Genomic DNA, 13,689 nt, shown 5'->3' on the forward strand with positions numbered 1-13,689 from the left:
GCCGCTATGCTGAATTGTGCCTTTCATATTGTCATGGAATGAGGTGATGATACTTAGTAGCTTTGGTGGGCATCCAATCTTTTCTAGTAGTCTGAAGTGACCACTTCTGCTGACGAGGTCAAAGGCTTTGGTGAGATCAATGAAAGCAACATAGAGGGGCATCTGTAATAAAAACAAGAAATGCTGGAATCACTCAGCAGGTCTGGCAGCATCTGTGGAAAGAGAAGCAGAGTTAACGTTTCGGGTACGAAGAAGGGTCACTAACCCGAAACGTTAACTCTGCTTCTCTTTCCACAGATGCTGCCAGACCTGCTGAGTGATTCCAGCATTTCTTGTTTTTATTTCAGATTTCCAGCATCCGTAGTATTTTGCTTTTATTATAGAGGGGCATCTGTTGTTCACGGCATTTCTCCTGTAGCTGGTGAAGGGAGAACAGCGTCAATGGTGGATCTCTCTGCTCGAAAGCCACACTGTGCCTCAGGATAGACCCGCTCAGCCAGCTTCTGGAGCCTGTTTAAAGCGACACAAGCGAAGACCTTTCCCACTATGCTGAGCAGGGAGATTCCACGGTAGTTATTGCAGTCACCGCGGTCACCCTTGTTCTTATAGAGGGTGATGATATTGGCATCGTGCATGTCCTGTGGTACTGCTCCCTCATCCCAGCACAGGCAAAGCAGTTTGTGCAGAGCTGAAAGTATAGCAGGCTTGGCACTCTTGATGATTTCAGGGGTAATGCCGTCCTTCCCAGGGGCTTTTCCGCTAGCTAGAGAATCAATGGCCTCAATGACCAAAGTACGGAAAGTCCTCATCAGGGAACTCCTCTTTGCTGACGATGCTGCATTAACATCTTGCACTGAAGAGTGTCTGCAGAGTCTCATCGACAGGTTTGCGGCTGCCTGCAATGAATTTGGCCTAACCATCAGCCTCAAGAAAACGAACATCATGGGACAGGACGTCAGAAACGTCCCATCTATCAATATCGGCGACCACGCTCTGGATGTGGTTCAAGAGTTCACCTACCTAGGCTCGGCTATCACCAGTAACCTGTCTCTCGATGCAGAATTAAACAAGCGCATGGGAAAGGCTTCCTCTGCTATGTTCAGACTGGCCAAGAGAGTGTGGGAAAATGGCGCACTGACACAGAACACAAAAGTCCGAGTGTATCAAGCCTGTGTCCTCAGTACCTTGCTCTACGGCAGCAAGGCCTGGACAACGTACGTCAGCCAAGAGCCACGTCTCAATTCATTCCGTCTTCGCCGCCTCCGGAGAATCCTTGGCATCAGGTGGCAGGACCGTACTACCAGCACAGAAGTCCTCGAGGCGGTCAACATCCCCAGCATATACACCCTACTAAGCCAGCAGCGCCTGAGATGGCTTGGCCATGTGAGCCGCATGGAAGATGGCAGGATCCCCAAGGACACATTGTACTGCGAGCTCGTCACTGATACCAGACCCACCGGCTGTCCATGGCTCCGCTTTAAAGACATCTGCAAACGCGACATGAAGTCCTGTGACATTGATCACAAGTCGTGGGAGTCAGTTGTCAGCGATCAGTTGGCAGGAAAAAAGACAGAAGCGCAAGGAGAGAACCAATTGTGTAACAGCCCCGACAACCAATTTTATCTGCAGCACCTGTGGAAGAGTCTGTCACTCTAGAATTGGCCTTTATAGCCACTCCAGGCGCTGCAGCACAAACCACTGACCACCTCCAGGCGCTTACCCATTGTCTCTCGAGACAAAGAGGCCAAAGAAGAAGAAGAAACTTGATAAAGAGCTGTGTTAAGTTTTGGTTCATTTAACTAGTTGTAACAGATATAAACACCAGAAACGCTGGAAACATTCAGCAGGTCTGGCAGCATCTGTGGAGAGAGAAGCAGAGTTAACATTTCAGGTCAGTGACCCATTCTGAAGAAGGGTCACTGACCTGAAACATTAATTCTGCTTCTCTCTCCACAGATGCTGCCAGACCTGCTCAGCGTTTCTTATTTTTATTTCAGATTTCCAGCATCCGCAGTATTTTGCTTTTGCTTATGATATAAACACCTGCTTGCTACTAAATGTTGCTGCAGTGCTGGATTTTTTGGCATGTTGTGTAACTAAACAGATTTTTTATTTTTAATTCCACTATTAAACAATCTGGTTTACTTAGGCTTTTGTGTAGGATTAAAGCATTGATGCATTTAAGGGTAAGCTAGCTAAGTACATGAGGGAGATAGAAATAGAAGGATATGTTGGTAGGGTGAGATGAAATATGGTGGGAAGAGGCTCATGTGGAGCATAAATACCAGCATAGACCCATTGAGTTGAATAGCCTGTTTCTGTGCTGTAAATACAATGTAATGCAATCATTTAAATATTCTTTGTTTTTGAACAGAGAATAGAGTTGAAAGGAGATGCCGTTTCATCAAATCCTGTGACCCCAGTAAAGATCCCTGATTGCCCTGTACCTGCTTCCCTTCTTGAGGAATTACTCAGGCCACCAGCGGCTGTGAGTAAAGAGCCTCTCCAAAACCTCCATAGTTGTTTAAAGCAGCTGAGGTAAGTTCTTTGCAAAAAGGTGGGTTTGGTTTGGGATTTTTTTGTGAAGTTTTCATGTGTACACAGAACAGAGAAACATTATTGCTGACCACCATGGTGGTTGATCGGAGATTGGATGGCGAGTTTGTAGAATAACCTGAGCTATCTGGCTCTCAATTTTCTCAAGACCTCAGCTTCCTGGCTAACATTTCGCATTGTGAGATGAGAAGCAGGTGGGAGTGAAAAAGGTCAATGCAAATAGAACTCCAGATTGAAGTACAACAACTGGATTAAATTTACAAAAGCATTCAGCTTAAAGGGAGATGCGATATTGATCTACAGCAGCTACTCTGGTTACAAATAAAAATCCTCTGCAATGTGGCTTTTGCAGCAGTTAGTTAATAGTTGGACCAAAGTTGCTGCATGTGATGCTTCTGGAACCCGACAACAATAGCAGGTGTCACTCAGTCAACAAAAGTTGGATTGAAGCTTAAAATGTACAGGTGATGTTTGAAACAATGTGAAGTGGTTCAATTGTGGTTCATGTCAGAAATGTGCACATTATAGCTCATCCATTTTAATATATGGATATTATTCTAATCTCAATGTGTCCAGATAATGAAGACTCTATTGTAATTGGAGTCTAAGCAGCCCTAAACATCCAAAATGGCAGAGCAGTGTGCTATTCTTACCCCCTCTGCAATGGGGAAAGATACAACATTTTGATGTCAGAATTGCTAGTCAGGGTATTGCACCAATGGTGCCTGAAGAAAATTAAAGATTTTATACTATCTCCACTTATTGCAGAAGACCGACATCTGTGAGCTGTCTTCTGTGTTTACACCACCAAACCCCAGAACTGTCTTGTAACTCGCATTATTTGGGGGCTTATAAACTTGTTGCTGAGATGAGCGATCTGGATTTAATGGTGTAAATGCCAGAAGCTGGCTCACAAAGGTATCCTGAAAACTGCATTAAATTAATACCAATATTAAAACCACTTGTTTTTCCATCCATAACCTGGTACTCATTAAAATATTCAGCACTATGACTAGTTGCTTACAAAATGCTATTAATGTATGGTGCAGTATTTTGCAGTAATCCATTTTTGATTGGATCATGGAATAATCTTGCAAGTAACCTCCAAGCTTTACAAAACTACTGTGGGTAGAAGCGATTAGAATAAAATAATATCTCTGGGGAATTTGAATGCAGTAAATTAAATAAATCTGGAATTAAAAAGCTAGTAGTATCAGAAATGATGACCATGAAACTACTGGATTGTCGTTTTAAAAAAAAAAAATATGGTTCACTAATGTCCTTTAGGGAAGGAAATCTGTCCTTACTCGGTCAGGCCTATATGACTTCAGACCCACAGCATTGTGGTTGACTCTTGAATTCCCTCTGAAGGGGCCTAGCAAGCCACTCAGTTGTATCAAATCACTATGCTTGTAGCTGTTCAAAAAGGTGCTTGCTACCACTTCCTCCAGGGTAATTGAGGATGGGCAATAAATGCTGACCTTGCTAGCAATGCTCACATCCTGAGAGTGAATTAAAAAGTGACAAACCCTTTGAGCTTTGCAGTCATAGTTTAACATTTGGGCACTTGACAAGATTTTATCACTACCATCAGTCTCCAATTCTCCATAGCCTCAAAATTAGGCTGTGGGACAATTAATATATTAAAACACAGCTTTAAAAAAAAAAGTCTTCCCAGCTGGCAACCTTAATCATTTTGCTGTTGAAACCAGTTGCGCAAGATTTATGTATCAGGAGCTGGCTACACTACTAATTTCCCAAAGCTCTGTTTAATTACAATATAAATTTTCGTAACCATATTCACCAATTATTGTCCACCAATAAACATTGATAGACTCTCGCTTAACATAGTTGAGAGTTTAAGTAATGGCCTGGATTTTGCTGTCAGCAGCGAAGGAACTGCGATTGCCATTCATTGCACTTAGAGTTGTTCACAGACTTTTAGTGGGCTTTTGTGCAGCAACTTAGTTATTAAAAAGCCATTTCAGTGCTGCTGCGCTATCTACAGGGAATCTGGAACATGTGTCTCTTCGGCTAATGTAATTGAAGAATACTAACCGAGACACAGAATCTAAACCAGGAAGTATAAATTAAAATATTTTATTCAAAGTAAAATCATGTACAGAAAGCAAAATGGAGAGGGAAAGAAGATGGGATTAAGAGAGGAGATGGAAAGAAAAAGTTTAAAAAAAAAATTAAATCTCCAACAGTAATTAAAATCTGAAGGAATGAGACTCCATGCTTGTAAAATAAATTTTCATTGCAGAGAGGTTATTTGGCAGTAATTATGACTTGGCACACCATTTAAAAATTCACACATTTGAATGCACAATTCTAACTTTCTGTGACATATCTAGCGTGTAAGTACCAATGCTTCATGCTCTGTTACCAAAAAAAAACAGACCAAAAAACACTTGGGTTAAATACTTGCTAATTCTTGAAGAAAGAGAAGATATGGAAAGATGTCCTTTGTTCTTGTTTGGCATCCTAAATGCGTATAGATGGCTGTCACTGGGATCTTCCTAGAACAGTTCTTTCCAGGCGATGTTGAAGATCAGTTTGGGTAGGCTTTCCAAGAAATGCAGCTGCAGAGGCTTCAGATAGTCCTTACAGCAGAAATGGGGCAACAGGGGTTTCAGTTCCCACACAGTCAAAATGCAGTGTTTCTTCAAATACAGGAGGAAAGAGGAGACTGACACATTGGACATTCTAAGAGAGCAAGATGAGCTAGGTTTTTCTTGGCAGGCAAAAACCAACTATCTTTTGTAACAATTCAAAATGAAACCAAAAACATTTCCGAAGTCAAGCCTCCTGTCAAAACAACAAGCTCCCTGCTGGTGTTAATCGGAAAGCAGGTGCCTTCCAGTAAAGGCTTGTTTGCAAGCCAAGTCCAGGAATCCTTCTCATGACCTCTTTTTTAAAAAAAAAACAAAGTTCGGCATCTCACCAGATGAAACAATGTCCATAATTCAACTATAAGCCCTTAAAACATATTTTGCAAAAAAAGCACTCTCGTAACACTATGGACGTTTAATTTTTGCAATGTTTTATACAGATTAAAATGTTAAGAATTCTGAACTACAGATAGCATTTGACACACGCTTTCTGTTGCTTAGTGGGGCTGATGTTTTTGACAGGGTCAGAAGAGAATGTTTATACAGCATTTGATGTTGTGCTCTTGCCAGTGTCCATTAAAAATAGCTGTGCCAGTCCATGGCGAATGACCACCTCTTCAAGATGCTGCAAGTTGGAGACTTAACAGGAGGACAAACCAGTTTGCTGCAGTGCTGCATTGAGGACAGCTTGAGCAAAAATTGTAAATCCACTGTGGGAAGTAAAGGGGAAGAAAGAACCATTTTTATATTATCTAAATCCTATGGTTCGACCACACTTGGAATATTGTGTTCAGTTCTGGTCGCCTCATTATAGGAAGGATGTGGAAGCTTTAGAGAGGGTGCAGAGGAGATTTACCAGGATGCTGCCTGGACTGGAGGGCATGTCTTACGAAGAAGATTGAGGGAGCTAGGGCTTTTCTCATTGGAGCGAAGAAGGATGAGAGGTGACTTGATAGAGGGGTACAAGATGATGAGAGGCATAGATAGAGTGGATAGCCAGAGACTTTTTCCCAGGGTGGAAAGGGCTATCACCAGGGGGCATAATTTTAAGGTGATTGGAGGAAGGTTTCGGGGAGATGTCAGAGGTAGGTTCTTTACACAGAGAGTGGTGGGTGCGTGGAATGCGCTGCCAGCGGTGGTAGTAGAAGCAGATACATTAGGGGCATTTAAGAGACTCTTGGATAGGTACATGGATGATAGTAGAATGAAGGGTAGGTAGTTAGTTTGATCTTAGAGTAGGTTAAATGTTCGGCACAACATCGTGGGCCGAAGGGCCTGTACTGTGCTGTACTGTTCTATGTGATATCAGGTTGGAGGAGGAAAGATAACTTGCATTTTAAGCAAATACTGCAACTCCATTGTGGGAAATTGGGCAAAATAAGAGAGTTTTGTGGAGTCCAAGCATATTTCTTGCATCTTAAGCAAGTTTTTTTTTGACGCAATGGTGTCACAACTACAATAGTGGTTCTTTATATATCAATGTTTGCTTCAGTAAAGTTTATTTTATTATGATGGTTAAGTCATTGTCACAATACATGGCAGCAGCACTGTCTGGATCCTGGACTAATTGTGGGCAATATGGCATGGGTGATCTAATTATAATTCTAAAAAAAATGTGTCTCTTCTATCCAAAGGCAAGAGATGGACAGTTTACAGCGACAGATGGAGGAGCACACAGTAACTGTACACCAGTCTATGTCGTCATGGACACAAATCGAAGGACAGTTGATGGAACTTACTGCTGATGGCACCATCCCAGCAGCAGCAGCAGAGCAGTCCAGCAATAGTACAGAAACTGACCTCGACAACAGTGCAAATAGTAAACATGCAGATACGACCTGTCAGTAAGGAACAATTTCTGCACCGCCATGCATATAAAAGCCCTCGGCAATGCTGAAGAGTAGGAATGTTTTCCAAACCTCCTTGTGCTTTATTTACATTCTGATTTTCTTGGCAGCCTAGCAGCAAAGTGCTCCTTCATACAACTGGTTATGGATTTAAATATCACCTGTAGCTGTTTGAATCCACCTTCCAGATGTGATTTTTTTTTTTGGTTAGGCTACTGGGTCCAGATAAAGAGAAGGGAAATAAAAGAAAAGGAGATGGTGGGTGGGGGGGAGGGGGTAACTTCAGGAGGTAAGTTTTGGAAAAATTCACCACTGTCCATTTGGGGATCCCTGCCCTTATTGATGGGGGAGGGGTATGAATACAGGAAGGGCTTAAAAGGATAAGAAAAAATATTCTAACTTATTAAAATTACATTTTACCTTTAAAAAAAAAAAAAATGGTTGTAAGTTTTGTTTTACAGTTCTGAAAGTTCTTGATGTTTGAGATGTATTTGCTCGTTTGAGTCGGGCAGCATTATGTTGGTACTGAATAAGTCAAAGTTTAACCTGACGACATTAATATGTTTTGTACACTTTCACCTTCAAGAAAGCTTTTACTTCCTCTTGGAAGAAACCATAGTTAAAAACATAAATAGCACCTTTTGATCTCCAAGTTGGTGGAGCTAAGGCAAGCCGAAATAATATAAACTGACTTGACCTAACCTTAGCAGCAAATGCTGAAGATGCTCTTTTGAATGTGTATTATATTTTGCTTCTGTGCACGCACGAATGTATGAATTCATCTAAATGTTGCAATTTTGTTTCTTTACAACGCTGGTAGGGAATTGGGTCGCACAATAAGTTTAGCAGTCTGGGTTTGAATCTGACTGAAATGGAAGGATGAAGGTTTCAACTCAGCCATCAGTAGATATGGGCTCACAGCTCAAAATGGCCTCTAGTTGACAACTGCATTCAGAAAAATGGAATTGTCAAAAAGTGGCCCGAGATGGTGCTCTTCTCTGTTTGAGACTAAGAAGCATTGTTGGGTAATGCAAGGGCAGCTTTAAGCTGCTGGTGCCTGTCACCTAGGAGTACCAGTTGCCAACACTTGGTGCCTACAATGGAAGAGTAGTTAATTTCCCAGCACTAAGCATCCTCACCTTGGCGAACGGAAAGAAAAGATATTTCTGTATATCTTGGGTTACTGGTGCATTTTTAAAAAAGAACAATTTAGAAAAATTATGAATATATTTAACAGAAAATCCCACTGCCATTTACTTAAGATGTTCTGTCATGGAAAAAGCATGTTTATATCACTGTCAAGTGAGCTGAAAAGCAAATTCCTTTTTCAACAGTGGCATAGATGCTCAGCCAAAGTAATGTATAAGCTTAACGAGAGCTGCTTTGACTATCTTTTCGACATTTGTGCACTACATCAATTATTGTTTCTAAATCAGTAACTGCTGCTGCCCTGAGATGGTGGAATAGTTTGCTCAGTAACTACTCACTGTTCAGTTTAATTTGACTTTTGCTTTCTGTTTATTTTTTGTTTTCAGTTTGATCTGTACCCTCTGGATCTAATTAGCAAAACTACCTTGTATAGTATGGAAGTTCTGTAAGCATGTTAAGGGACTTAAATTTGTGCATAATATTGCTGGAGAGCATTGTGCAATAAACTATTTTTGGTAATGGTTTTCCATGTTTGTTTTACTTCTGCAATTTTCTATAAGTAGCAATTCAGATTATTTTAAGGATGCATGTATGAAACAACTGAACATGATCAGTTAAGTGTATAGCCTGTTTAATAGTTCATATTTTACTCTAGATAAAAATAATGGGAGCAAAAGAATACAGAATTCTGCTTAAGAGCAAGTATTTTATAACTCAATGGGAGCTTAGATTCCACAATTCCATGACTCAGCCACTAAAACAATATGTCCTTATATGGTCAAAGAATACACACAAATTAATGTTTATATGGGAGGAATTGATTATAAGGAAATGATTGTAAAGGGTCATAATGTCAAACAGGATAAAACTCCAACTGCTTAGAATAATTGCCTAAATCCAGGAGCATAAAAATCATGCTGATATCTGAGATATTTATATATATAAATCTCATTTTATATAGGGTGTTAATTTTTTCTGTCATTTTACCAGCACTGAATATTCAGTACTCTGTGGCCTTGGCATGTCATGGTATTTCTTTGCAGGATTGTTTAACATTGCAGTGACATTACTGAAGCTGAAAACACTAGTTAATTAAAGGAAATTGTATGTCCAGTAAACTGGAATGCACTGCCTGAGAATATAGTGGAAGCAGATTCAATTGTGGCTTTCAAAAGGGAGTTGGATAATTATCTGCAGAGAAGATTTTCAAGGCTACAGAAAAAAGGCAGGGGAATGGAACTAGCTCAGTTGCACTTGCAGAAACCTGGCGTGGACATTACAAGCTGAATGGCCTCCTTCTGTGCTGTAACCATTCTATGATTCAGTGTATGTATTCTAATATAGCACAACTGTCCAGAAAATGACATTTTCAGAATTATATAAAGCATGTGGTTTAAAAACATTGCATTTTTTTAAAAAGCATTAAAACTATGAATGGGTCATCTAAGATGAGGAAAAAGTCTGTTTCTCTTAATTTTATCCTTGCAAATGTTCCAGCCAACCTTAGTGACACTGTGCAGATTACTCCTCAGCCCTTGTGCAATTCATGGATCATGTTGTATTTCATAGCATTTCCCCAAACTTTTAACAAGGATAAGCTACTAGTTTTAACTGAGAATAACTGCATTCTTTTGTTCAATGAAATGAATAAAAGTCTATAATTAAAAATCCTGCTGCTTCTGCTTGTTTGTTTGTCTGCTTCAGAACCGGAATGCTTATTAATTGACATTTTTTCGTACCATTCCAGTATAGCATTGCACAAGGCACTGATAAATGTTGTATCTTTGCTGTCGAAATGAAGAGTACTGCCACTATTTGCAGGGTACTTTGCTAAAGTATCCGTGGTGAGTTAGACATTTGTCTTATTGTAGTAACCCAAGTTCAGATGTGGCCTAGATTGACAGGATAACAGGCTCATCTGTCTGCTACCTGTAAGGGTCCCATGTGTGAAATGAATTTATGAAATCTCAATCCAGTTCCTAGTGGGCAAGGGATTACAGAACAAAGCTGCCACAAGTTGATACTAAATTGGTAATCATACTTGGTGATCACAAAATATATCCCACTGGTGTAGAAAGGGTGCTGTTCTGTAGTGGGGCAGATTAGAAGGAGCTTTTTCGGCATCCCACCTCATTATATACACTGCACATGCAAATAGCAAGTTTAGCATTCCTTGCAATTTGTGGCATATCGACAGTAAGATTTGATAGAACTGATGATATAAACTATAAATGTTGAAAAAATTCTGATTTATTTATGCAGCATTTGTTTGTAAAATTATGAGTAACTTGTTTAAAATAAAAACTTGTTTGTGAACCTGTATCTTTATATCTGCAGATGAGATTGGGGCCAAAGTCTGAGCAAAAGAAAGCAACTATTAATTACGAACAATTTATATTACAATTCTCTTAAAGGAGTTTGGAGATAAAGTAAAGCTTTGTCTTACTCCTAGTCTGATGGAATAATATTTCCTATATTACAACAGTCACCATGTTTCAGAAAATACTTAATTTGGCTGTAAAGTACTTTAGGATGCCCTAAGATTGTGAAAGATGCTATATAAATGCAAATTTGTTCTTTTAGTCTCAATTCTAACATTTAACAAGCACAATGATATGCATATATTAAATCTTTGGAAACTATTAATTTTTGCACTTTTTATTAGTTTGTAATAGTTTTGCTGTGCAATTGTAAATATTAAACTTCCTTTTGCCCTTTTATAATTTTGTATTCTTCGTTGTGAAATTGTATCTGCTCTGAATGATCTTTGCACACTTGTTTACATTGGTTTGTGCTTGTATCTCATTGTCCATTGGATGTGTAGGGAGTACAGTGGTAAGGAAGGATACCAAGTTGACGTTCTCTTGTGTGCACGCCTCCCAACATACACGCTTTACGTCATTGGGAGGATAGTCTATAATGTATTTGTAGAAGGATCTTTTGACAAACTATACAAGATGAGCTATTTCCCATGCATTATTTTGCTTTCGAAGCCAGAGTTTCACCAAATAAGTTTGAACAGCACAACGAAGAAAACTACCTGCTTCTAGTAACTTTTTGTATCCTGTCGCTAACCTGAAAGGGAGGTGCAAGTAATTCACCCTGTCCTTTTCCTGAGATCAGCAAGCTAATGGTACATCTGTTTAGGATTGCAAAGCTGACTGGATACTAAAACTACATATCAAAATATTCTGCTATGTTTAGTATCTTTTCTTGTAATAAAACAAAATACAATATTATAAATACAGTATTATGCAGAAAAAAATCAACTGCCTTTACACAGGGGGATGGAAAGTTCAAGGTTATTAAAAGTAACTTCTCTTACAAGACTGCCCACGGGTCCTATAAGATGTTTTGGTGCACGGTGACGTTACATTACTGACTTTATGGGACAGGATGATTTTTTTCATAGTTTTAGTTCCAAAGCTTTTCTTGACTAAACCACTTTGCAAAGCATAGGCAGAAGCAGTTTGCCCAATGAGAATGTTGTCTCTGCAAGAGTGCAGGTGGTTCTGTCATTTCAAGAATTGCCATTTTTAGCCATGGCTATACTTACACTACAGCAAAGTGCCAACCTGCTTCATTGCACACCAACATTAGAGGTGAAATGTAATCTGGAGTCAGAGCCTAATTTCACTTCTAAATGAGTCTCACTTTACTTCAAAGTCAGGATGTGCTCTGACTCCAGAACTACGCAACAAATTATTGGCTTGGGTGTAGAAATGAAACTACTTTGTGCCAATGCTAATGTTGCAGTGCACTCTAAATCTCCTACCAGTGGTTTAGGCCCACCTCTGTGCTGGACCTGGATTGGGCTCTAACTGCTGTATAGAGCTGAAATTCAATGATGATTTAAGTTGCAGTATTTGAGGAAACTGTTCTTGATTCAGGATTATGCATAGATCAGTTTGTTCTTGACATGAGTGTATGTTTGTATATATATCGAATCATATTGTACATGATTAAAGACTTTTCACGATACATTGTCTTGTTCCTTTTTAAGTGTCATATAATGCAATTGTAGTGGTTTTTGAACTTTTCTGTGTCAACGTGTCCCTGCAATAATTTATACACCCTTGAGAATCCTGTTTCCTAACCTCCAAACAATCATGTTGGCCACTTAAAGGAAACAAGTACCATCACTGCCGAGTCATTTTTTTTTATTGGTATATGGCAACAGAAGTATTTAAGTAAATCAATTAAAAGAGTTCAGAAATCTAATTTGGAATCTAGCCAAGGAATGAACAGTGAATTTTGCTTCTGATTTTTATCAAGGTTTCAGAAAGCAAAATAATCTTGCACTTGGCTTTATGACCTTAACTATTGATCAAACTTAATAAAAGAAAAAGCAAATAATAGCAACTAGATTTGATAGTTAAACTTAGATTCTTGTGCTAAATAGATGCATGTAATTTTCTTGCATAATGGCTCTTTTTGCATCGAGAAGTAGTCTTGCATATTTCTCTTTGAAGCCTGTTTTTTAAATTTCCAATCAAACTAATTAATCTATTGAGACTGGTGAATTTTAAATAATAAACTCAATGAACTACCAATCAAAAATATACTTAAAGAAATTACACATGATGTTTCTATTTAAATTTAGTATCTTGGGTACCTGTCTGACGACCACTGATTTAGAACCAGTTGTATCAAAAAGGGTGAATGTTCTTTTGAGCGCCTTTACGCTCAGGAATCAAAGAACCCAACACCGAACTAAATCTTTGACAAAAATGCCTCCTGTTTGACATTGTGTCTCAACTTACTACTATCTGGCATAATTTTATGGTATTTTAGTGACCTCTTACTGTATTTTTTTATTTATTTGTTCCTGGGATGAGGCTGAGCTGGCTAGGCCAGCATTTATTGCCCATCCCTAATTGCCCTTGAGAAGGTGCTGGTGAGCTGCCTTTTTGAACCTCTGCAGTCCATGTGGGGTAGGTACACCTACAGTGCTGTTGGGGAGTTCCAGGATTTTGACCCAGCGACAGTGAAGGAAGGGTGACATAAAGGCTGTATTTGCTATAAGTGGATCTCCCAAACCTTACATTGTAAAACCTGGCACTACTTTTCCTCCTTTGTTTATAATCCATGTGGATAGTTGTATCAGCTAATTGGGAAGGGTGACGAGTGAGGTTGCAGGGACATGGGGGAAAATATCACTGAGGTACTTTTGCTACAATTCTTTTGCTCTTCCAATTTTCATTATGACTGACTCTCTTGAAGGCATTCACTTAAGCTAGGGTATAGTACCAGAGGCAGTTATTGCCATCCTGTACTTTGCTAAGGTGATTATCAACTTGGCTAGTGAACGTCAGTGAGCTATTTAACTCTAAAAGTCATCATAGTTGGTTCCATCTTCAAATTCCCAGAATTATGACCATGAACAAATTTAAACCCTTGCCCTACCTTGGGAATACTGAGGTCAATTGTATTGCTGCACTGCTGCTGATTCAATTCTCGCTTCAAATGTGTGCCAGTGCTACCAATGGGGTCGCAGCTAATGACTTCCTATTCTGTAGGTA

General features: G+C 39.4%; 1 protein-coding gene across 3 annotated transcripts in view; it reads left to right on the forward strand.

The window, feature by feature from the left end:
- The window catches only part of golga3 (golgin A3), an 88,394-nt gene extending 79,703 nt beyond the window's left edge, over positions 1–8,691 (forward strand). For all 3 annotated transcript variants that reach the window (XM_068054641.1, XM_068054642.1, XM_068054643.1), the window contains 2 exons: positions 2,375–2,538; positions 6,806–8,691. In XM_068054641.1, the coding sequence (XP_067910742.1) occupies positions 2,375–2,538; positions 6,806–7,019 (378 nt within the window). In that variant the 3' untranslated portion in view covers positions 7,020–8,691. The remainder of the gene's footprint in view (positions 1–2,374; positions 2,539–6,805) is intronic.
- The last annotated feature ends 4,998 nt before the right edge of the window (positions 8,692–13,689 follow it).

Source organism: Heterodontus francisci, chromosome 23, assembly GCF_036365525.1.
Source record: "Heterodontus francisci isolate sHetFra1 chromosome 23, sHetFra1.hap1, whole genome shotgun sequence".
NCBI classification, from domain to species: domain Eukaryota; kingdom Metazoa; phylum Chordata; class Chondrichthyes; order Heterodontiformes; family Heterodontidae; genus Heterodontus; species Heterodontus francisci.